This window comes from Paramisgurnus dabryanus, chromosome 7, assembly GCF_030506205.2.
Source record: "Paramisgurnus dabryanus chromosome 7, PD_genome_1.1, whole genome shotgun sequence".
Lineage (NCBI taxonomy): Eukaryota > Metazoa > Chordata > Actinopteri > Cypriniformes > Cobitidae > Paramisgurnus > Paramisgurnus dabryanus.
In genome coordinates this window covers 11,790,506-11,815,204 of record NC_133343.1, presented here as the reverse complement: position 1 = coordinate 11,815,204, position 24,699 = coordinate 11,790,506, and the positions used below count along the sequence as shown (strand labels likewise).

At 36.9% G+C, this 24,699-nt stretch overlaps 1 protein-coding gene across 1 annotated transcript; it reads left to right on the top strand.

Annotated features, from left to right (window-relative positions):
- The first annotated feature begins 5,261 nt into the window (after positions 1 to 5,261).
- Positions 5,262 to 23,304, top strand: uqcrc1 (ubiquinol-cytochrome c reductase core protein 1). Its single transcript, XM_065239996.1, has 13 exons — positions 5,262 to 5,398; positions 10,464 to 10,604; positions 10,947 to 11,033; positions 12,814 to 12,943; positions 14,732 to 14,930; positions 16,828 to 16,907; positions 18,077 to 18,192; positions 18,284 to 18,427; positions 20,429 to 20,589; positions 20,741 to 20,826; positions 20,980 to 21,068; positions 22,359 to 22,434; positions 22,998 to 23,304. Exons 1-13 carry the CDS (start codon positions 5,345 to 5,347, stop codon positions 23,060 to 23,062), a joined length of 1,428 nt encoding a protein of 475 aa, XP_065096068.1. The 5' UTR covers positions 5,262 to 5,344; the 3' UTR covers positions 23,063 to 23,304.
- Positions 23,305 to 24,699: the final 1,395 nt, after the last annotated feature.

Sequence of the window (24,699 nt, the reverse complement as noted above, 5' to 3'; positions counted from 1 at the left end):
ATAAAGGCTAGATGGCTCAAGGCGGAGTCAGCTGTGTCGTCACTTGGCGGCCATCTTAGGTCAGTGCTGCCATAGTGCTGCTCCCTGCTGCTGTGGACGGAAGGTGAGTGACATACGCCAACTAAAATGCTCGTAACTTGCTGAATTCTTGACGGATTTACAAACGGTTTGGTTTTTTACAAACGTTATTAACGTGGCTATAATTCTGGATGCTTTAACATGTTTCATGAATTTTTTATTTATTTTTAGTATACGTATTCAGTGTCATAGGTACATCTTTGACGTTTATAACAAACCAATCCGTTTGAAAATCGGTAAAAAATTAAGCAAGTTATGGTCATTTAAAAGTACCTGCATCATTAAAACTCAATGCTACGAGTGAGCGAGCGCCCTGTCCTAAGATGGCCGCCAAAATGCGGACGTTCCACTCAATTGGCCATCAGCGCGGACGAGCCATCTAGCCTTTATATACATATCTATGCGTACATCCTATGGTCTGTATGCGGTGTCTTCTTCTTCTTCTTCTTTGGTGTTTAGCGGCAGCTTGCATCCAGTTTGTTGCACTACTGCCATCTTCTGCTCATATTTGTCTCCTCCTAAATTCTCTTATCCAGTCCAGTTTCTTTTAAATAGTCAAAAAAATAACTTGCTCCTTGTCCCTTTTCCGCTAAATATAAGATATTTTTAACACTTACATCTATTTGCTCAATACTCTGTAGCTGTGCCATCACTTCTTTCCTTTCCTGATTATATTTTCCACATGATATAAGGATATGCTCCACAGTCTCCTTTTCCTGACAATAATCACACAAACCTGTTGGGTGCTTTCCTATAATATGAAGAGTGCTATTTAAGTTGCTATGTCCCAATCTTAATCTACTTAAAATGACTTGCTCTTTCCGGTTTCTCCCCTTACCTCTATTGCCACCTACAGTACTTTGTATGGAATAACAGTGTCTTCCCTTTATTTCATTACTCCATTGCTGCTGCCATTTCTCCATTGTTTCACTCCAAACTATACTCTTACCTTCTGATTTAGCTAATTTGATATGCAGTTCAACATCTTCCTTTTTTACTGCCTTTTTTGCTAGCTTGTCAGCTTCCTCATTTCCTTTAATACCTGAATGCGCCGGCACCCACATGAAAGCAACATTTTTCCCCTGTCTGACTGCTATCGTGTAATTAAATAAAATCTCATAAAGCAGGCCCTGATGACTTTTAGCAGCACCTGCCTCAATGCTCATAAGCGTCGATACAGAATCACTGCATACAACAAAATCTTGATTATTATTCTCTACAATCCACTGTACTGCCATAGCACACATTTCCACAGCGTATACACTCAAATGATCAGATGTTCTTTTGTACATCTTATACTTAGGCACCGTCATACCTAAACCCGTTATGTTTCCCTCTTTTGATCCATCCGTAAAAATCTGAATATATGTCTTATATATGCATTCCCTCCTCCTGTAATACTCTGCTACTGTATCTGATGGCTCACCACTCCGTCTAATATTTAGTAGCTCTTTATCTACTTTTGGATACTCTAGTAGCCATACTGGTCTATTGGGCCATATATTATTTTCTTCAAATTCTATATTATTTATTCTCATATCAGCTGCTATTTGATCTCCTGTCCATCCAAAGCTTTTCCTGTTTCCTTTTTCCTTCTCCCAGCTTGCTTGCAATACCTTTTTTGTTGGGTGGCTGTCACTATGCCCTCTCAAATTGATCCAGTAGTTAGCTGTTAATTGATTTCGGCGTAACTCTAATGGCATCTCCCCAGCTTCTACCTGCATTGCACATACTGGCGTAGTTCTTACTGCTCCAATACAAATTCTTAAAGCTCGAGCTTGGATTATATCTAGTTCTCTTAATGCAGTCTTCGATGCTGATCCATAGGCTATACATCCATAATCTAATCTCGACCTTATTAGTGCTATGTAAATATACCTCAGAGCTGTAATACTAGCTCCCCACTGTAGCCCTGAAAGGCATCTCATGACGTTTATAACTTTCTTACATTTGTCAACAACCTGTCTTATATGATTCTTCCATGTTAACTTAGCATCGAATAAAACACCCAGAAAGCGAAAACACTCCACCTTTTCTAGGTTGTTCCCATACAGCTTTAACCAGTGGTGTAGTCTAGATTTTTGTAGTGAGTATACTGTGATTTTTCCCTCTCACCCTTATGCTCACTCGTCCTAGCGCGACACCTCATAAGCACCACCACACTCACAGATGCATACAGTAAAGATATTCATGTAACTTAGAGCATTCTGAAAGTGTACTCATAAACACATAAACTGAATGTGTTCTCAACATGTCAGTTTATTATAAGAAAAAAAAGACTTTAGAGCCAATGGGTTTACAGCTGGGGAAACTGGACTGATTTTTAGACTGGTTTAGTGTTAATCAACATCTAACTCAGGAACAAAAGTTACTTAACTGTTAATTAAAATTAAATTAACTCTTCAATCCGTGGATAACACATGCATTAAAGGAGAAAAAAATATTCACTCTTTCAATAGATATTATCTGACAACTATATGTTTTTAATTAATACACATTTAAGATGACCATGAATTAACTATAATTTGCATAGTCATTGATATTAAAGCTTATTTTTTGCATATAATATAAGCATTGTCTAAAAATGAAAATAGGCTTATACTTAATAATTATTACAAGACCATCCTGTAGCCTAAAATGTGCAAGTCTAAACTGAACATCAACGCAGACATGAATTTCCTCACAGAAGTTTAAGATCATATACATCTTGTCAAGATGATCTTGAACGCAGATATATAAATGAACACAGAGAAGGAAAGTTTAACACTGTGAAGCACAAGCAAACATGCGAATTGAATTGCAGTTAAAAACCATCAGGATATTATCACGGGCTTATTTTATTGCATTTAGAGCCTTACCTCCAGATAAAGTAATAAACTGGACTGATGATTTAAATGTTGTACTCACATGTGCGTTGTAAGCTCTATGGATTTTATGTTGCAGCACTGCTTCACTCGTTCACTTCTCAGTGTCGCGTGAGCAGCTACACTGCAGGTTCGACTTCATTTGGCGCTAAGCAGACCTCTTGGTGATGTCAAAGTACCGCGAGAGCGATTCAAAGCAGATTTCTCCATGTGATTACTGGAGTCGCTCTCGCGGTGCTTTGCTGTCACTTCCCTGTGGCGTCACACCAGTCTGCTCCCCAGTCACTTTCGCGTCACTATAGTAATTTGATTTCATAGAAATTACTACGCCGATCGGATCGCGCAGTTCGGCAGGAAGTATATAGCCTAATATGTATTTCAACCCGCTAAAGTGGCAAGTGTAGCATAATGATCAGTGCTTTACATCTATATTATGACTAAAAGTTTAAAAATATGTCACAAAACCATGCTGTTACGCATCCTCGGGCTATTTTTAGTGGGTATACGGAAATCCTTGACCATTTCTAGTGGGTATACGGCGTATACCTGCGTATCACGTAGACTACACCACTGGCTTTAACTGGTATTCTCCTACCTTTTTCCTAGTAAAAAATACTACCTTAGTCTTTTCAACTGAGAATTTAAAGCCCCATTCATCACCCCATTTTTCCACTTGGCTAATACCCCCTTGCAACTTCCTAATTATATGTTCAATATTTCTTCCTCTCTTCCATAATGCTCCATCATCAGCAAACAAAGACCTACCCATATCTCTTGGTGTACTTGTAAATACATCATTTATCATAATGGAGAACAGCGTTGGGCTTAATACGCTTCCTTGGGGTGTTCCATTTTCAACCACATGCTGCTTGGATATCTCTATTCCTATTCTCACTTGAATCATTCTTCCCTCTAGAAAATTTTTAATCCAATTAAACATTTTCCCCCCAATACCCAATAAATGCATTTTGATTAAGAGGCCCTCCCTCCACATCATATCATACGCTTTTTCCACATCAAAAAATACCGCCACCACCATTTCTTTGTTTATTTGGGCTTTCACCACTTCATCCTCAAAGCATATTATTGCATCCATTGTACCTCTTCCTTTCCTAAAACCACTTTGACACGTATCTATTAAACTCCTGGATTCCAGAAAATGTATTAACCTTTCATTTATCATACGCTCCATAATTTTACATACATGCGACGTCAGTGCTATAGGCCTATAATTTTCTGGCTTACTATCATCCTTACCAGGTTTCTTTATTGGTATTATTATCGCTTCTTTCCAGCTTTCTGGCATACTACCTTCTTCCCACACTTTATTATACAACATCAGTAACTTTCCAAGACTCTCATCACTTAAACGTTTTATCATGTTATAACATACTTCATCCTTTCCAGGAGCTGTGTTTCTAGCTTTCATCAGAGCTCTCTTTAACTCTCCCATATTAAAGGGGGCATCAAACATTTCATTACCACTTTCTTTTCTACCTAATGCATGCCTATATTTCTCTTTTGTTCTTTCCCTATCACGTCTTCCTTTTTCAGACAGGTTACCAGAGCTATTTATTCTTGCAAACGTATTTGCCATCATCTCCACTTTCTCTTTGTTTGTTACCGCTATCTCTTCACCTTCTTTCAACACAGGATAGCTCCAGTCCTTCCTGTCCCCTCCCATTCTCATTATCATCTTCCATATTTCACCTACCGGCGTTTCATATCCAATTGTGCTACAATATTTTTCCCAGTACTCTCTTTTTGCTTGTCTTATTGTCCGTCTTACTACTGCCTGTGCTTGTTTATACTGGATCAGGTGTTCAAAATTATGGGATCTCTTAACTTGCTTGAATGCTTTATTTCTCTTCCTTACTGCTACCCTACTTGTCATCCCACCAAGGCATTATTTTCTTTTTCCCCCTTCCACTACTTCTCAGAATAGTCTCTGCTGCTGCCATTTTAATTCCCTGCTTAATTTGATTATCTAGACTTCTTACACTCTCATCATTACTAATCTGACTAAAATACATATTAGTAATTTCCTGAAATTCCTCCCACTTTGCCTTATCAAAATTCCACTTTCCACTTATAATTCCTGTTTCCAACTGAATTTCTATATTTATTTTACACCATATAGGGTAATGATCACTTCCTATTGTTCCTTCTTGATATACTGTCCAATTACACTTTGCTGCTATACTACTTGATACCAATGTTAAATCAAGAATAGACTCTTTTCCTGTCTTGAATATGCGGTGTCGGACGCAGCCCTCGTATTTCTAACCATAGTAAATGTGCACTTGCGCCCCTGCTGCCGACCGCCGTAAAATTTAACAGGAAGCAGCGTAATCTTTACGTGTGATGACGCAATTCAGTGCACATTGTTCACTTCACTCAAGATGGCTGCGTCTTTGTGGGGAGTCAGGAAAGCAGTCGTTGCTCAAGTTCGTAATGTAAGTAACTTACCGACACCTTTGAAATATCCTGCATTCTTTTACACATGCAGAACTTTTTTATTTAACTTTAATTAACGTTACTTAAAAATGAAGTCGACCGACATGATGGCATGTGACCCTTACTGTCATTACAAAGTGCTGGAGTATTCGCTAATAGCGCAAATACACTAAAGGTTATGTTTTGTATGCATGTGAAGGGTTGAAAATCAGCTGACGAGGAGCGTAAAATCTGTAAATAAATCAGTTGTCTTTCAAGTAAGTTACTGCAGCCTTGTTTCTTTTTCGTTTTAAGGTTACGTTAACCAGGTACCTGCTCTGGCAAGGTCATTGAGCGAACTCGTCTGTCATAGATTATGCTCACTTCCTACTCTCTGTAGCGGTTCATAGTACTACAATTTACCAAATTTAGATGTCTTTTATTGACATTTTCTTGTCGATGATTGTAACAAAAAAAAATCAGGAATGTAAAGCAGCACAACAACTGAGGCGTTACAGGGCTCAACGCAAATAATTTTTTATAATGGCCCGGTCAGCAGTGGTTCAGGTTTTCACTTGCCCTGCCAAAATTTTCACTGGCCCCAATAAAAAAATGTCAGTGTGTCACATATATAATAATAATAATAATTAAAAAGTTAAATATATTATTGTATACATATACAACAGACATGTTCAAGCGAAAAAAGGCTCCCAACTTTTCTGCCATTACCTGTAATTTGACAGCAAATTTCTTTCGTCGTGTTTTACCCAAGTAAATGTCTGCTTCCAAGATGTTAAATAATATACATTGATGATTGAAAATATATTTTAGTGACTGAGGGTGAAGCACTGGCCCGATCAGGCAAGTGACAATACTTTTTACTGGCCCGAGCGTCTCTCACGCTTGCCCTGGGCCACCGGGCAGTCCTTTATGTTGAGCCCTGCGTTAAATGCCGCTTTGCAATATTTGGTTAATTTTCGTGTCTTTATCACGTCATAAGTGTTTCTTTGAACGTTGAAAACATTTAGTTATATAACTTACAGTATACTCTAGAGTTGTGACGAATAATCGTGCAAATGCGCGTTTTCTCAATGAATTAATTTTAAAGGGGAAATATCATGAAAATCTGACTCTTTCCATGTTTAAATTATATAATTGGGTCTCCAGTGCTTCTATCAACCTAGAAAATGTGATAAAGATCAACCTAGTAGTTTAGTTTGAGTAAACTAATAGGCTTGTTTGAGATGAGCAAATTCTGCGCAGAATCGATCACCGGTGATCGCCGCGAGATGCATGCCGGTTAGAAAAGTGTCCTGCTGCGTCCGAAACCGCCTACTTCCATACTATATAGTAGACGAATAGCAGTAGGTGAGGCGAGTAGTTTGTCCGACTTCATAGTATTCTAACAGTAGGGGAAAAGTCCCTGGATGACCTACTTTCGGTTAGTGCATATAACGCACACTTCACTATTCCATGATGCCCCGGGAGAGGAGTTATCCAATGAAGAAGAAGAGGCATGCGGCTGTTTTCGAACTGGAATTCATCAGGACCATGTGACGTCACTGTTTGTCGTCGCGGCCATTTTTGTGTCACAGCTGCACACTCTGCTTTACTCTATGGCAGGGATTCCCAAAGTGTGGTACGCGCACCCCCAGGGGTACGCGAGCTGCCACCAGGGGGTGCGCGAGAGGAAAAATGTAATGGCGGTCTGTTTCTTTAAGTGGGATTTTTCCATACAATAAATAAATAAAAAAATGAACAGTAAACATTTCCTTTGTAATCGCTTTTATTTTAAATAAAAAACTATAATTTATTAGTTTTTGATAGAAACGTAGAAGACAGCTGCTGTCTTTTTCTACGCACTGCTCTTCTGTTATGTACTGCAGCCGCTATATGCGTGCCAACTCGTTTCATTCATTCCATATATATTATAAATATGCTTAACTGACTGAAATCGGGGAAACTGTCATGTGGGACGTCTTATGATAAAGTTGTTAGTCACGAAGGAGGAGAGGGACCAAGAGAGAGAGACTTTTTTATGGCAAAAATAGAAATAATAAAATGTGACGAGACATGGGCACAGGATACGCGAGCAATGTGTTTTCATGCATGGTAAAGAGACCGCCAATGAATTATATAATAAAATACATAAATACTTACTGTAGAGAACTTATTAAAAGCTTTCATTTAATTTTGTTTGAAACTTGAGCTGTTATAATGAATCTGCAAACTATTATACACCTTTTGTGCGACCAGTAAATGCTTTCGTTAATGTGTTTGATGGGTCTGCACGTGACGCACTGGTAAACATGAGGAAACCTCTCATATGTCATCTATTAGCTGACGGCAGTAAGTGTACGTTTTTTACCATAGTAAACTCGAATGGCGTCTAAATATCACAGTGGTTAAACGCATACACGGGGGCGCGCATCATCTACGCCGAGCGTAGTTTCAGATGGTGCAATAGGCGTAAATATTTTTCACAATGTTGGACGTAGCTAAGCCCGACGTAGGACTATTACACCCAACTTCTTAACGTCCGGCTAGTGCAACCGGCCCTTGGTTATTTGCGCATGATTAAACATGAGTATTTATGGTGAGAAAATAAAGCTTTTTTGGATTTTTTTTTAAATGGGGATTGGGGGTGCGCCAACCCGTTTGGGACATAGAAGGGGGTACGCAGGAAAAAAAGTTTGGGAACCCCTGCTCTATGGTCACAGCAGCCACAATTACCAGATAAAGAGCAATAAAACACTCCCAGGAGGTTCACAACAAGATTACAATTTGCCCAGGACATGTTGTGATGTTGGATGTAACAACACTCGTCAGAGGAACCCCAAACTACAATTTTGGTGTTCCAACGGTGGAATAAAGGATTGCCTTCAACATAAGTGACCAAGGATAACTTAAATTCTTGCCTAATATTAAATGAATAGTAAAAAGTTCTCAAGTAATTCAATAATAAGTAAACAGTAAGTGATAATAAAATAAGAACAGAGAAACAAATTTAATTTATGGTTAAATAAATAAATATAACATTAAGTTGCAGATTGTTTTTTGTTTAACATATACAGCTGTCACTTTAAAAGCTAACAGAAATTGATTCATACGTCTTAAACCACTTTATCCCTAAACTTTTCACTGTACACATAACCTTTTTATATAAATGTATATACTCCAATGAACAATTTTGACTTAATTATGAGCGTATGTGACCGTCAAAGCCTGAAAGATCACACTTCTGCATGTGCATGTTTGTTCCCGTTGAGATGTTATGGACAGCAGACTTTCTTTTGTGTCCCAGCAACTTATTTTAAGGACTACAAAACAATAATATGTAATACATTATGATATTGCTTTACCAGATCCTTGCATATGAGACAGCAGGTGCGCAAAGCAGGTTTCATCACGAGGACTCATGTGTGTATCGTCATGAAAATAATGCATTGAATTAAACTTAGAAATATAGTAGAGATAATGGTTTTATGTGTACTCAGAAGATGTTAACTGTGGGGTGCAGAGCTGTTAATGATAACGGGATACAGCATGCTATGAGGGGGATGTTCATTTGCGTTAGTAAATTAAAGCCAAAAATATTCACCAAGTTGTCTACTCTATTTATAATGATAGAGATATTATATTTATTTTATTTTTATGAGACATTTTTAATTTCTGGAAATATTTAATACAGAATATGACGCATAATGCAGGATCCCAAAAATTCGACATTTTGTTGATTTTGCACTCTTCTGCGAACGCCAACAACTGGAGCGACTGACTGGCAGCTGACATCTAACTCCACATTGTAAAATCAGTAGTTTGTCTCTGGTAAACTCTCAATAACACTAATAAATATGACCATTTAGTGCATAAGATATGCTGTGTTCGCTGCCGAGACGGACACAAATATGGCGGCGGGCATGGCAGAAGTGACGTCTTTGGTACCCATGAATAGAGACAGAGGGCAGTTATGTGTGATGTCCTTGTCATTTCTGGCTTATAAAAAAAAAACGAATAATGCCTAAAAGCTGCTGTGTGACAAGATGTACAGCTACAGGGTTTCCCGCAGCACTTTTCAGTTCGGGCGGCCCACCTAAGCTGGGATACCCTACCACCTTAACAAGGTCGTTCAAGAAAAAAATTTGCTGCACAAAAGGCCGTCAAGTGCATCTCGGAGAATAGCGTGGACGCGCTTCACACTGTGAGCGGGCACGCGCCACATGGCCAAAATGAGAGAAAGACATGGTCCGTCAATGTCTGGAGGATAACTAGCCTGTTGATAAAACATTTAATTCATTAATAATCTAGTATGTGTTCATTTTCTGTCATAGTTTCTTCAAAGATCACTCAAAGTTTTATTTGAGTGTTTTAAATAAAAATATTTTCATCATGACGCGTACGCCCTGCCTTTTGATTGCCACGCCCACCTGCACAACCCTACCACCTTAACTAAAACATTTTCTGTGGGAAACCCTGAGCTAACAAGCAAAAAAAACAGAAATATGTTTTTATAAACTGTCGAGCCATAAAACTCAGCCTTTAAAGGGATAGTTCACCCAAAAATGAAAATTCTGTTATCATTAACTCATCTTCATGTTGTTTCGAACCTGTAAAAATGTCTTTGTTTTGATGAATACAAAAGATAATATTTTGAGAAATGTTTGTAACCAAACGTTACATGTAAGCGTTTTAAAAACGCTGGCGGTGAAAGAGTTAAGCAACTGAAATAAGTTGTTCTGAAACTTAAATGGATCTCAGTTCAGAGAAATGATCGGTCCTGTCAAAGACGGCACTCTGCTGTGCACGCGTGCATGCTCTAATTGAGTTCAGTTGAAGACGTGAGGTGCATGTTGTTTTTTGTTTCCCATGTAAAGGGTAAAGAGCAGCTCGCGTGGTGTCTCCTGGATCTGCCATGCTATCTTTTAACTGGCTGTAGCTAGGGGTGTGACAGTTATTATATAATTGTGAAACCGACGGTTATAGTTGAACAGTTGATCGACCCCACAACCTACAAATTAAATTAACAATGCTTTTGATGTTTACAAATGCACAAAATTTAAATATCTACCTTACTCTTTATTTTAGCCTTTTCTGCCGTCTTTGAGATGGGGACAGGCCTATGTGTCTTATGCTCAAAGCCTGCTGGGAGCTCCAGAAACTCATCTTACCACCCTACAGAATGGCTTGAGGATTGCCTCTGAACCGACCAACCAGGCCACATGCACAGTGAATATCTGTTCATTTAAAAATAATTGTTTTAATAATTTTGTATAAAGTGTTTTTAAATATGTGCATTTTCTCAAGAATCTGAGCCTAATTTAAACAATTTTTTTTAACCCACCCCATCACCATGTTACTTTTGTAAAGAGTTCAGGCATGGCTATAATAATATAGATTGGATACATTTTTTCTACATATAAACTGGGGTTCATTGTAAACATGCCTACAAAGTTGTAAGATGTTTTCAAAAAATGTAACTGAGAGGCTAAAAATTAAAAGGTTTATATAATTAAAACTCTTGGGTACTGCAAATAATTTGTTTTCTTCACATTTGTCTGAATATTGCAGGTTGGCCTTTGGATAAACTGTGGGAGTCGATGGGAGTCTGAGAGGAACAATGGCGCTGGATTTTTTCTGGAACACATGGCTTTCAAGGTATTTAACACATACTGTAGGTGCATCTCAAATCGCACACTTATAGACTGTTCTTTTGCCCATATTTTAAAAGTTATTTTGTAATTAAATAACGTAAGTACTGTGTTTTACACTGAACATTAAAAAAAGAAATACAAAAATGCGTAGTAAAAGAGGTGCAGCATTTGTTGCTGTGAGAGCAAAGTTCACCTGCGGAAACGATTGCTCTTCAGTTTGACTGTTTCTGACTTTATGTTGTACAAAAAAAATAAAACTGACATCAAAAGTACGAACATTTATTATCATTGACTAAAAAAAAACATTTGAGTTCCATTTGAGACGATAATACTTATAAAATTCATACACTAGATGCTAGAGTACATCAGTGCTCTAGACTGCGACCAAATAAATTTAAGCCCTCGCACCGGTGCCACAGCAAAACTGATTAGTACATAAGTTTATTTTTAAGGCTTAAAAATGTTATACCACGCAAGCTATTATGTTTATGGCACATCCAGTTAATCCCATTCCCTAATTTTATCTGGACAGTCAGCTACCCACAGCAGTGTCAAAGTGCGAGCGGGGCTTTGTAAGGTGAGCTTCGTACAGAATAGTTGTGAGAATTTGCGTGGTCCAGGTAAGAAAGGAACATGTACATTGTATTTAATGTGTTGAAACATTAAAAGACACTAAAGCTCCACAACGAGTGTATGAGCATATAAGCTTAATATAATTTATTACTGATTAAAGAGGTATGCCATTTACAAGTTCACTTCTGAAATACTTCAAAAGAAAAACATACCTTTTCTTCATAACAGTGTATGCAAACACCATCACATGGGTTAAATTAATTAGACTTGTTACGACACAAAGATTATTTTTGAGCGACTAATGTGGCATGCTGAAGTTCAGCAGTGCTCAGTGAAACAAAGACGTTAGTTTATATAATATAACATTATTTATAGTTGACATAATGAGAATAAAATGTTTAATTAATGGATGTTTATATCAGTTAAGTTGGTTAAAAGATATTTGTAATTGTAGAAAACGTATTTGTAAAAAGAAGCATACAGTAAATTTTACTGTTTACAAAAAGTCAACAAAAAGTAATAATTGGAAGAATGGTAAATATGTTCAAAGAGATGTTAATAAGTTTTATTTATAAAGCGCCTTTCCAAAGCTCAAGGTCGCTTTACAAGGAAACAGATTAAAGGTAGGGCTTTTAAAATTAACACGTTAATAATGCCAAATTAAGTCCTGGTGCCACCCCTCTCAAATGTTAGTCTAGAGCCCTGTACATAGTGCATAGTTTAAGTGGCAGTGTATAGAATATCATTTGGGACACGGCTTATATGAGTTAAAGTATTGGGACACACCTCTTAAAGTCCCCCTGTAGTTGATAATTTTAGCATTTTAAAACTATTCTTTGAGCGTCATAATAGCATATGTAAAAGTTTTTCCTGTGACCGTAATCTCTTTATGCTTTAAAACGGCTTGAATGTAACTTATTTAGTATATTCAGATCTATGTATCCCCCTCCCCAAAATCGTTGTTCAGTCCCTCCAGAAAATAGCGATTATGCCATCGCATGATTTAACGCATAATCGCAGCATAAATTTCAGATTTCCGTGCGCACAATATGCAATATGCTGAAAACTGAAAACAGTTTTTGCAAGTCCCCGCAGTTTTTGCAAGGATATACAGGGTTAGTGTTTTTCAGAACAGTAGTATGAAATGCTGAATTTAAGTTTCCTGTTGAGAAAATTGCCTGAACAATGTTTCAATTTTTTCTCTCATCTAGGGTACAAAGAAGCGCCCACAGTCTGCTCTTGAACAGGCAGTCGAGTCAATGGGAGCTCACTTGAGTGCATACACATCTCGTGAGCATACTGCTTTCTACATGAAGGCCCTGGCCAAGGACTTGCCCAAAGGTTTGAGAGCCAACAGCTATGCTAAACTAACCCTAACTTTTTTTCTAGCAACATGCATACTGAGAAAATGTACTTTCAATGCAGTGTTAATCACTTTGGATAAAAGCATTTGTCAGAAAGTAAATAGCCTCTTTCACACAGTAATTTCGGGAAATTACCATGAATTTACTAAAATGAATTAACTAGAAAATACAAAAATTTGCTGTTCACGCACACAGTGACGTTTTGTCTTTTTACCAGTAACATATCAATCACACATCAGTGTACTTTTTTCAAAAGAAAGCAGAATTACCTCGCGGTAAGCTCAGTATTGTATTTGTAAATAATGACAGGTTATGACTTTATATCCACGGTCTGTATTTTGTTGTTTTTACTTCTGTGCCAAATGCTGACAGTCGCACAGTTGCACATGATCAAACAACATTGCATTACGTGACTTCAAACGAAACTGAACTGGGAAACAGTCGCAACCTGCGTCTTGAACAGCAGTAATGTTTACACACAGGCTTTATTGTTAGTGTTCAAAAGACATGGGCAGTTTGGCAACTAGATGGTAAGCTGTGTGAGTTGACGTTGCCTCCAGGTGTGCTCGACTTTATGCAGTGTGCATGTGGAAACATCTGTAAACAGTGCCGTGGTAAACGCATCATCTGTATCACAACATTACGATTGGCCCAAAACTGTCGCGTTCTGACGTCATCTGTTCTAAAATGCCGTTAATCTTTGTTTTCCGTTCACACATAATGCTTACCAGTAAATTACTTGTGTACAGTGGATTTTTTTGCGGCCCCCCGAAAGAAAATTTATGACAAAAACTGTTTTAAAATGTAATATTTTAATTTAACAAAACATATCAAATTATACCTAGTAGTGCTGTTGGTTAGTTGTCTTCTTATTTTTAGGTATAATTACACAGAATTCATGATAAATGAATGTATTTTGTAAAATGTCATAAAACTGGGGCCCCCCTGGCACCATCTCGCGGCCCCCCAGTTTGAAAACCACTGCCTTAACAAACGCGAGTGTTCATAGGCGCTGATTTCTTTTTCCGCCGGTGGGTGCTTGTCACAACGTCAAGCAATGCTTGGGTTAAGACACTCTGCAGCACCCAAACATTTTAAAGAAGAGGAAAGTAGGCGCAGCCACGTTTTAAATGCGAAATTAAGCATTTAAGCCTATGTGCTTGGCCATTTCGGTGGGTTTGTGCCGCAGAGCCCCCACGGGATCGGCCCCTACAGTCTTGAAGCACAGTATAGATTGCGGCAAATTTCAGAAGGGCTTGCCGAGATGAGGCTGTCCACGCTCTTGTCCACCCGCTGATTCACCGGAACTCACATGACCAAAAGGAAATTTTAATATAGGCGCTATCTTTACTAACTGACCACATATTTAAAGTTTATTCTTCTATATTCTCGAGTAAACAGCTCTTAAAACTACATTTTATGACACAGAAAAAGTAATATTTTGAATGTGCAAGCTTAAAGCATCATTTCCGTTGATGCGAAATGCATTCTTGGGAAACTTGGCTGTCAGAAGTACACAAGAACACAAATACAGACAAGAACGCATATTGAGAAATGGCCATTGTACTGGTTACTAGTAAAATGCTTACATTTTAAATGTATAATCTGACTTGCCTATCGGAATTAAAAAAATATTATTGTTATAATTTTTTTTTTGTGTGTATATGTGTGTTGTTGTGTGCATTTTTGTTTTTGCGTGCTGGTGTTGGATTCCTTCTTTTTTTGTCCTTGGACAATCACATGCCTGTTATTGTATCCCCTCTAGCGGTGGAGCTGATGTCAGATGTGGTGCAGAGTTCATCTTTGAGTGAGGCTGAAATCGAGCCGCAGAGGGGAGTGGTGCTTCGAGAGCTGGAGGAGGTGGGAAGTAGCATGCAGGATGTTTGTCTGGATCTTCTCCATGCTACAGCATTTCAGGGTACTTCTTTAGGTCAAAGCATTCTTGGTCCCTCTGATAATGCCAGGTAAGCACACAGCAACAAGGACTAGGTGCTAAATAAAATTATATCTCTGTTTAATATTTTATTGAAATTACAGTATTTCTTCTCAAATAGGAAAAATATCTTTTTCTTTTATAATTACTCTAATTTTCTTTACTTGGTGTGGCTTTGAACTCATTTCTGAGCTCCTTACATTTTATAAAATAAATGACAACTGTGTAAAAAGCAATATTTATTTCATTTAAATAATATTTTAAAGTTCTTGGTTAATTGACACACAGACTCTTGTGATGTCTAGAACATGACCTTAAGTAGGAATAGTAAACTTAGTACACTGGTAATACACTGTATATTTAGTAGGGATCAAAATCTGAACTTCAGCGGATTTCCGCGCCGCGTTAACCAATCAGAACCTTGCTGTAGTAGTGACGTGATAACAGAAAGCGAGCGGAGTGGCGCAGTCTCCACGAAGTCGCAGAAGTCCCTCCAATGACGCGGATTTCCGCGTGAAATTCTCGAATGACTAGAATTTCACGCACGGCTTTCACGCGCATATGAAGCGAGTGAACTCAAATGTTCAAGCGTCCAACTACGCGCGAATAGCGCGTTTTTGCCGCCCCTACCGCGGCTGGTGTAAACGCAACATAAGCAGTGCTGTCTCTGTGTTATGGTGGGGCCTGAATCCTGATTGGAACTTTTCATACAACTCTGTGATATTGCAAATGAAAAGTAATTGCAGGCTTCCGTAAAACAACTTCAAAATTAACCAGCGATCGTGGCACCATGATCAAATAAACTCTTTTACTGCAGTAATAATATTAAATATTAAACTTTATATAATTTTTATATAAATAATAATATTATAATATTACTTTATAATGATATAATTTTTAATTTTCCTAATTCAAGGAGGATTTTCAGCACTTTGTTTGAACAGCAACTCAGCGACCCAACCCCCCCAAACTTAGTTGTATTTTTTATTTTAAATCATAAGATTTTGCCATGTTCTTTAAACTACTTGGCCAAATTTTTATTTATTTATAAACTTTAAACTTCATTTCCATTTGTGCCATTGTTGGGCTTGACCCCGGTAGCGGCTATATGTTAATTAAAATTTCTCCACATACAACACTTCACACATACAAATATGGGCATAAATTTGTGTCAAATGCAAAATATTTATATTCCAGAGTTTTAATATTTTTCTCAAATAGAGCCCTTGTAATTGTCAGCACATAAAAATCTGGAAGCAATGAAGCAACAAATTTACTACTGTGTAGTTGTAAGAACAATATCTTATCTTTAAATTCATATTAACATGTATTCGTTAAATATATTTTCTGGAAGCATAAACGAAAACACTTGAAGTCCAAACAAAAACTTGAGAAGAGTAAATGACAACTTCAAAAGTCTATTACGAAATTCTTGCCAGCAAAAAGCGAGCCTAACTTAAGCATATATTTCACTCCTAAGGTTTATTTTTATTTCTTAGTCTTTCTGTTTAGTTGCATTTGCCACAGATCTAACCTCATAACAAAGAGTGTGCACATGTCTTGTCTTTACAAACTTGAGCTCTTTTCCAGCAAGGTTCCAACAGCAGCCATAGAATACATTAGACATAGAATCGTTTTAGATGTTTCATGCATTTTGTTTATGCCAAGTCTTTTTCTGTTCAGGTAGTGTTCACTGTTCATATTAGGGTTCGGACAAGCTGTTCTGTGTATTTTTTTTTTGTCTGAAAAAAAGTTTGGCAGTTTTTGCTTTTTTTACTTTGTGATAAAAATAAAAGTAAAATATGAATTTAAATTTGAGAATGCAGCCTTTTTATTTTCTATGTGCATTTATGTAATCCAAAGAATTATGTAACTAGAGACATTAACATAATCTTTTTGTCTTTCTCTTTGCTTTCTACAATATGAAGAACTCTGACTCGTCAGGATCTGGTGGAATACATCAATAGCCATTATAAAGCTCCTCGAATGGTGTTAGCTGCAGCTGGAGGTACTGCTATTATACTTTTATCAAAAAGACATATTAGAAGGTCAACTGATTTAACATTTTGGCGCTTTTCCATTACATAGTACCCCACGGTTAAGTTTAGTTTGGGTCGGGTCAGCTCACCTCACTTTGGCGTGGTTAGCTTTTCCATTGAGTTTTCCAACCCCAACCGACGTGGTACGAAAAGAAGTATTGGGTACTGAGCTTTAAAAATTTCCCTCCGCTGTCACCCAGAGAATTTGCACACACTTTAAATGTCTTCAATGCAATCGCAAAACTTTTCCCATGCCCGAGTGTGTGTGTGCGCTCAGACTGTGATCCATCTGTGATCGAGCTCTCTATGGTAAATAATACCTAAGTTGTGCTCGACAACATGAAGTTCTTTCGAAAGACTCTCGCGGACCATCGCTACAAGGTCTTCACAGCACTAAAAACAAACCTTGTGCCTGCAGATCAAGCCCTGGCGCAGTGCTGGTGGTCTGACTGACTGATTTTAACGCTTTAATATTTAAAGAATTAATCGCATGCGTTAACGCCGACAGCCCTAGTTTTAACATTAAATGAAGTTTTAAACTTAGGTTTGAGCTCCTTTCGAGGACAGCAAACCAAGTTCCTTTACAATTTATTTGTTAAGACTTATGCTGCGTTCAAGGCAGGTTTTTGAGCCTGTAAATCACGACTTCAAAACCACTGGAACTGGGAGTACATCGATCTAGTACGAGTTCATGGGTGGGAAGTCACAGGTTTGACTGCCGTTTCAGTGCACTTTTATGGGTTAAAGGCTGTAAAAACACGGGTTACAGGTTGCCTGGAACACGGCGGCGTTAATAGGCTGACGAACTTGTGAAACCACAGCAGTTATGTTTCTGAAATCGCAAAATGTAACATCTATTTACATATTAATATTTAATAAATTGGATCTTTACATACAATCGTATAAATTAGCAAATATTATATTATTTAATAGACACACTGTACTCAGTGTATTCAGTTTTATTAATCAAGGGTTTGCAAACAATCTATATGTACTCCATGCTTTGCATGAGACATAATGGACAGCCAAGGTACTTATTATTGGTGTCTGAAAAATACAGTATTGGTTGACCTATAATTTTAATAAATCACACAAAGCAGAATTGAATGCTTAAGTGCTGTCTTTATTTCTTCTATAGGAGTGAATCATGATGATCTTGTGGCTCTTGCTAAGCAGCATTTCAGTGATGTTTCTTTTGAATATGAGGGGGATGCTGTGCCTGTTCTGTCTCCATGCCGTTTCACTGGGAGTGAGGTCTGAGTTGTGTATCAGTATGTTAGTGTTGTGGGTCTTGCTGTTTTGTGCTGATTAATTGACCTGTTTCCTGATCCTGTTTTACTTACAGATTCGAATGCGTGATGATGCATTGCCCCTAGCTCATGTTGCTATTGCTGTAGAGGGAGCTGGAGCTACAAGTCCTGATATTGTGCCACTTATGGTTGCTAATTCTATCATCGGTAGTTATGACATCACTTTCGGAGGTGGCAAGGTAATTTGGCTAAAAATTAATATCCTGAACACATTAGAGTAAAGTAGAGGTGGAAATCTTTGGGTAACTGATCATTTGTTTTTTATTTCGCCCCCTTTTAATGAACTGGTTTGAGTACTTCAGTCATTTCACTTATCAACAATAATCTTGATGTTATAGCATATAATGATGTTAAATGACCAATAACACAAATCGAGCTTAAACTAAAGATTCGTTTTATATGGAATCATATTTTTTAATCACTGTCTCTGCGTTAATCCTCATCTTCAAAGAAACAGATAAACAGCATGTTTTATGCTTGTATTGTATATGCCTACATTTATGTTCTAATACATTATAAAAGTGAATATTCACAATAGGAGCCATTTAAAATTTACAAATAGTTTTTGTTTTGATTGGAATAAATGGAATAGATAAAGATGTTTATTTATTTATTTTTAACGCCATTCAAGGCATCTATGGTTATTAGGGATGCAACAATACACTTAGTTATACACAATACACACGGTTCAATACAATTTCTGGTTCTTGTCCACGGTTTTTGGTTCGGTTTCAGTTCTGACGCCTTGGCCTATTAAAGTGTTTTTGTTTTATTATTTTATGCTTAGGTAACAGGAACAGTGAGATGTTAAGGAGCAAAAATACTGGTTTTAATTGCAGTTCTCTTTATTTTATGTAAATGCAAAATCATCTTACACATTTCTAGTGTATTGATACAATAATATAAGATATAATTAAATAAAGATATATAGAAAATGATATCCTTTTCAAACTGGGGAACATGTGAATTCTTACATTACATAAATTGGCCATTTATATAACTGTTATTAGTAAATTAAACTTTACATTGTAAATGAAGGCTATACCTTACTGCACTACTGTTAAGTCTAACATCATGCTGTCTGTGTAGAAACCAAAAATGCGAACGGTTCAATATTATATAGAGAATTGTGGCATCCCTAATTCATGAGGAGAACTGGTTTAAATTAAGCCTTGGTTATATTAGGATATAAGATTTTAAAAACATACCTTACAGAATAACATTACTAGTGTTGTTTATTGAGAAAAAACAATTGTACATAAATATTTTAAAATATGTGAGTGGAAGCTGTTTTTTGTTAAGACAGCTCAAACATGCAGTTAGGTCTTGGACTAGACTTAAGCCCTGTTTGGGAAACCACCCAATAGTGTATTTCTAAGTGCACCTTTAAAAGCTGTTGTTACCAGTCAAAGCTTTTTTGGGGTGTACATGTTTCCATAAATGTACATGTTATTTATGAAAAACTGCCAAGTGCAAGCACAATTTTTTGTTATAAAGGATGCTTTTCATAAATATTAACAGTTAAATTGTTTTTATTGTTCTTGAAATTATTTTAGAATTGTGTGGCTCAATTGCTGAGTAGTTCCCCCTTATCTCTAAAATCATGAGTATTACTTAGGGATGCTCTGATCCGACATTAAACTATGGATGAGGAAAAAACATCAGGTGCCCAGGTTATGAGAAGAGGAAAGATGAGGAGAAATGTACAAAAGATAAAAGTAGCCTATGTATGCAGCTTGGTCATCTCAAGATTGAAAGCAATGTTTATATTTTTAAGTATTATTATATGTTAAATAATACAATTTAAATGGAGTACATATACTAGAAATATTGAGTTTTTATGTTAAAATAGCTCTGCAGTCCCGCGGCAAGGTTTCCACCTAAGACATGGGTCTCAAACTGACTTGGGGCCATTTCTGAGATGAAGATAGATGAGAAGGTAACTGGATGTGTACTGTATCATTACTTTGGGTTCGTTCAGTCTTAAAGTGGCAGTCACTCTAATATATAGTATCGGATCTATACTGACCGATCCTGATTCCCAGGTATTGGGATCTGTAACGAAAGTAAAAAAGTGGACTGGAGCATCCCTAGTATTACTTTACAATACATACATACTGTAGGAATTTTTGTGATCATGTAAATTGCATTAAATAATTCTAGACTTTGTGTGTAAGCAGAACCTGAGCAGTCGTCTGGCTCGACTAGCTGCAGAGATGAACCTGTGTCACAGTTTCCAAGCTTTCCAATCATCATACAGTGACACCGGGCTTCTGGGAATTTATTTTGTTACAGACAAACATAAAATAGAGGATATGATGCACTGGGCTCAAAATGCCTGGTAAGTCACTGCCTACTGGTCTTTAGATAATGGTTAGTTTGTTTCTGGTGCATATAAAGTGATGGCCTTCTGCTAATGTACAGTACACTTTCCTTGTCGTATGTGAGCCACTGATTACATAGAAAAGTATTATGTTCTTTCTATCCCACAGGATGAATTTGTGCACCACAGTGACTGAGAGTGATGTGGCTCGAGCCAAGAATGCTTTGAAGGCTAGCTTAGTGGGACAGCTCAATGGTAATAAATACTAACATGCCTTTTCCTCACGCACTGTGTATATCTGTCTCTTTCAAGCATAAATGCACACCTGTAATATTGACTTTGAAATTAAAATTGCTCAAACTTTGACACATACACTCTTACTGTAACATGATTCTTTTCTGTTCTTAGGAACTACACCTATCTGTGATGACATTGGCAGGCAGATACTTAACTATGGTCGTCGTATCCCATTGGCTGAGTGGGATGCCAGAATTGAGGTACTGTAAATTGTGTATGTTAGCTAATTAACTGAATGACTGCACTTGGCTGTTAATTTAAAGGAAACTCTTTAGGATATGTCATTCTTAAAGGGTTTTAAGACTAAATACTAGGGATGCACCAGATATTTCGGCTGCCAAAAAACTATGCATTTTCGGCCAAAGGGAAAACTGCTGATAATATAAACCAAGAATAAATGGTGCTCCCCTTTTAAGACTTCAGCTGTTAAAACAGCACTACACTACACATCTTTACCTTTTGTCTTCTCTTAAAGGTTTAGTCCATTTTCTTAAAAAAATCCAGATAATTTACACACCACCATGTCATCCAAAATGTTGATGTCTTTCTTTGTTCAGTCGAGAGGAAATTATGTTTTTTTGAGGAAAACATTCCAGGATTTTTCTCATTTAATGGACTTTATTGGACACCAACACGTAACACTTAACTCAACACTTAACAGTTTTTTTCAACTGAGTTTCAAAGGACTCTAAACGATCCCAAACGAGGCATAAACGCTTTTAAATAATAAAAATAAGCATTTTTAAACCACAACTTCTCTTCTTCCTCTGGCTTTGTGAGGGCCAGCACGACCTCACGTTATTGCGTAGTGAAGTAGAAAGGTCACGTGTTACATATATGAAACGCACATTTGCGGACCATTTTAAACAATAAACTGACACAAAGACATTAAATAATATCATTCGACATACAACAACGTTGGAACGGTCCTCTTTCCCCACACTTGTAAACACTGGGCCGTAGTTTCGCATACATCATCCGTGACCTCTTGACGTGATGAAGTTTTGTGTGAGGTCACGCTGGCGCATCACAGGACCGTGTATAGATGAGAAGTTGTGGTTTAAAAGTGAATTTTTTTTATTTTTCATGTCAAAAATGACAATCATTTCGCTAGAAAAGACCCTTATGCCTCGTTTGGGATCGTTTAGAGTCCTTTGAAACTCTGTTGAAAAAAACTGTTAAGTGAAGAAATCAGTAATGCAATATTGAGAAGCGTCTACGGTAAATAGTTAGCTCAGATCACCCTTAATAAATGCCTACGCTTGTAACTGGTTAACAGAAAAAAATAGAAAAAGAATCTTGAGACCTAAATTTGCTGAGGAAATCATATTCATTTCCAAAGGTGTGTGGAAGTAGACATCAAATCATCATTGGCATTTATAGTTAACTCTATAATAAACTCTGAAATGTAAAGTTTTATAATGCAATAAACTAATATCATTAGCATTTTAAACCATACCTGTACTTTTTTACCATTTATTTCTTATCAGGCTGTAACCCCTAGAATGGTCAAGGATGTCTGCTCCAAATACATCTATGACAAATGCCCAGCTGTGTCTGCTGTTGGTGAGTCAGAGCTTGTAGTTTTTTTTACTTGTGAAAAGGTTTGAATTTCAGTGTGACTTGTTAAAGGAACACTTTAATATAAACATGTAATGAATATTCTGTCCTATGGATAATGTTGACATTTTTATAGCTGTGTTCTTTCTTTTAATAATGATTTTTCTTGTATTGCTCTTAGAACTGCATGCAAAAAAGTTAGAGCTAGATCACCCCAAAAATCAAATGAATTATGGTTCAAATTTAGTCACGATTGTTGCATTTAAATCGATAATTTTATTTCTTTAATAGAAAACACTCAAGGGGATATTTTGCAGAATATTCAAGTTGCATTGGGCAACAGTTGATAGAAAGGCTTTTGACCACTTTTCCAATATGTTGTGCTAGAGTTGCACAAAAACTACACACCTAACATTTATAAGTTGCACAAAAATCTATTTTTGTGTTCCTCAAATAAAAGAAAATCTTTTAAGCCATAAAAAAAAGTTTACCACAAAATGAAAGAAAGTTGTCATTTGTCATTGTGTACCAACAAGAGTAACTTGGTTTTTCTCTTTTTCTTTGTACAGGGCCAGTAGAGCAACTTCCTGATTACAACAGAATGAGAAGTGCAATGTACTGGCTTAGATTCTAATATTTCCTGGACGTATGGGCTCTCTCTTTCCAGCTCCTTTCTTCACACCATATTAACTGCTCACTTGTTTTCTTAGCCTTTTTCATTACTTGGATGAAGAGACAGGAAGGAAGAAATCCATTTGGTTCATTTCCATCTAGAATTTAAAACATGGAGTGGAGCAATTTATAAATTGATGTGATGTTTTTGTCGTTTTTGTAAATAGCTCTCATACCAACTGAACATAAAATATTGTCAAATCATGTCTGGATTCATTTGATTGTTGTTATGGGCCAGCTTTAAAAAGAGAAACCTTCAAAGCTTCTCTGAGAGACTTGCACTTACTGCTGCATGAAGAAGAAAATTATATGAATAGAATAGAACTTACTTTTTTTATCTTGACTAGTGGTGAGTTGCTGTAACTTCTAAAGTTCTACAGGTTCTAAAGGTTACATCAATCTAGTCAAGGTAAAAAAATATTAAACTGAAAAGACTTGTGATGTAAGTGTAACAGGATTTTTTTTACAGTTTGTTCAGAACAATGATATAAAATGTGTGTTGTTTTTCAATATTCAACCAGTATAATATCGGATATATAGAAATGTCAGTGTAATACACTTTTGTTAACCTATCAAGTCTAATTACAATGAAAATGTCCAAATTTCATTTGAATCTGATTGAGAGAGAGAGAAACAGGTGGTCCAATATCTAAGTGACAATTTTAAGGGTTCTTGAGGTCAGATAAAAATGTAATAAATTACAATTTATTGCAAACAAGTAATAATGTGTACTAAATGTTGTCTCTAGTTTAAGGTGACGATACCATATATATGTATATATGTGTGTATATATATATATATATATATATCACAGGTAGGTGTGCTTGATTAAGGTTTGAACTAAACTCTGCAGGTACCGGCTCTCCAGGGTTGGATGTGAAGAACACTGTCATGGTGTGTTTATACATTATTCAAATCTACAACATGTTTTAAATATTTAATTATATAGACAAAAACAGGTATATATATAGACAAATTTGTCTGAATACTTAATTGATGAGAATAATAACATGAAACAAAAACATGCAAGTATTACAGACAGTTTAATACTGTTCAGAGGTGGTCTAATGCATTTACACTGCTATTTCAATTACATAAATGATTAGCATTTTAAAGGGGACATTTCATGAAAAAGTTTTAAGTGTTGTAATTGGGTCCCCCAGTACTTCTACCAACCCAGAAAACATGAAAAATAGCAACCCTGTAACTTTGTTTTGGTAAGCCTCTCTGCAAGCATGTGAACAAATAGTTCATTCAGATTTCGCTCCCCCATGATGAGTAAAGGGATCTTATTACAATGATACTGCCCCTTCATCTGCTCTACCCAACCACAACGCGGCAATTTAGTGCAGAGATGTAGAGAAAGAATGACTGAAAGCACAATGTGTCAGTGTTCCCTCAAACATATACAGTACAATCTTATTACTTGTAGTTTTAATTGTCTTTCTAAAGATGGCCTGGCCGTTCAGACAGAGGTCGTATTTCAAAAGATCAGATATGTATCGGATTCAGGACCACATACCCAAGTGGCCTGGGTCACATTTGAAAAGATCAGATCTGTGTCGTTCAGACTGTCATGAAAAGATCAGATACAGGTCG